The sequence below is a fragment of the Buceros rhinoceros genome, unplaced genomic scaffold (genome assembly GCF_000710305.1).
Source record: "Buceros rhinoceros silvestris isolate BGI_N320 unplaced genomic scaffold, ASM71030v1 scaffold5354, whole genome shotgun sequence".
In the NCBI taxonomy this organism is placed as follows: domain Eukaryota; kingdom Metazoa; phylum Chordata; class Aves; order Bucerotiformes; family Bucerotidae; genus Buceros; species Buceros rhinoceros.
In genome coordinates, this window is record NW_010409916.1 from 14,856 (window position 1) to 15,964 (window position 1,109).

At 57.8% G+C, this 1,109-nt stretch overlaps 1 protein-coding gene across 1 annotated transcript in view; it reads left to right on the forward strand.

Annotated features, from left to right (window-relative positions):
• The window catches only part of PYGB (phosphorylase, glycogen; brain), a gene marked incomplete at its 5' end in the record, with an annotated part of 15,045 nt that overhangs the window by 12,742 nt on the left and 1,194 nt on the right, over positions 1-1,109 (forward strand). Inside the window, 2 exons of the mRNA XM_010135391.1 lie at positions 136-277; positions 594-801. Of these exons, the coding sequence (XP_010133693.1) occupies positions 136-277; positions 594-801 (350 nt within the window). The remainder of the gene's footprint in view (positions 1-135; positions 278-593; positions 802-1,109) is intronic.

The following is a 1,109-nucleotide window of genomic DNA, read 5'->3' on the forward strand; positions in this document are numbered from 1 at the left end:
AGGAGGTTTTTGCTGAGCCTTGTGAACAGCAGAGGCGAACCCCAGATTCTCCCTGGGGTGAGGACCTGTACTGGTACCTCTGAAGTTCTCCCTGCCTTAAAAAGTCTTCACCATTTCTGGACTGTTTTTCTTCAGGCAGCCCCTGGCTACCATATGGCCAAGATGATCATCAAACTCATCACATCCATCGGTGAGGTCATCAACAATGATCCCTGTGTGGGGGACAGGCTCAAGGTCATCTTCCTGGAGAACTACCGGGTGTCTTTGGCAGAGAAGGGTACGTCTGGTCTTGTGTAAGCATGTCATGAGCTGGGCATGTCCCAGCTGAGCCTGGAAACCGGCTGGCCTGAGAGGTGGCCAGGCAGGTCACCTGGCTCTCCCTTAGGAAGGGTCTGAGCCCTTCACAGGAGGCAAGAAGCCAGCTTTGCAGCAAGGCTGAGCCTAGCTCTGGCCCCAGAGCTGCACTGTTTGAGCTGAGGTTGAGGTCAGTGGGGCCACTAGCAGATGCTCAGGGTTGTTCTTCTGTTTGACTGGGGGTTATGGGGAGCTGCAGCATGCCAGCTACTAACTCCTACCTCTGTTGCACCTGGCAGTGATCCCGGCAGCAGACCTCTCCCAGCAGATCTCCACAGCCGGCACGGAGGCCTCAGGTACCGGCAACATGAAGTTCATGGTGAACGGGGCCCTCACTATTGGTACCATGGATGGCGCCAACGTAGAGATGGCTGAGGAGGCCGGCGAAGAAAACCTCTTCATCTTCGGCATGCGGGTGGAGGATGTGGAGGCCCTGGATCACCAAGGGTTGGTGCTGGGGAGAGCCCAGTATGTGCCAGGGCTTGTCAGATGGTGATACGGGTCCCAGCTCTGGCAGGGAGAGCTGTGAGCTCTGGGAGGAATACCCTCCTCCCTGGGCAGCTCTGGGGCAGGAAAAAGCAGGGGGCTAGAGGCAGCCTCTGCCCTGGGTTGGTCAGTGGATGGTACATGAAGATGCAGCCCAAGCAGCTCATTCAGAGCACAGCAGTCGTGTGAGCCTGTGCACAAAGTGCTTCAGGCACTGCGACTGCTCTCGGAGCCACTGGCAGGGGGGTCTGATGGACCCCGCCCCAGGA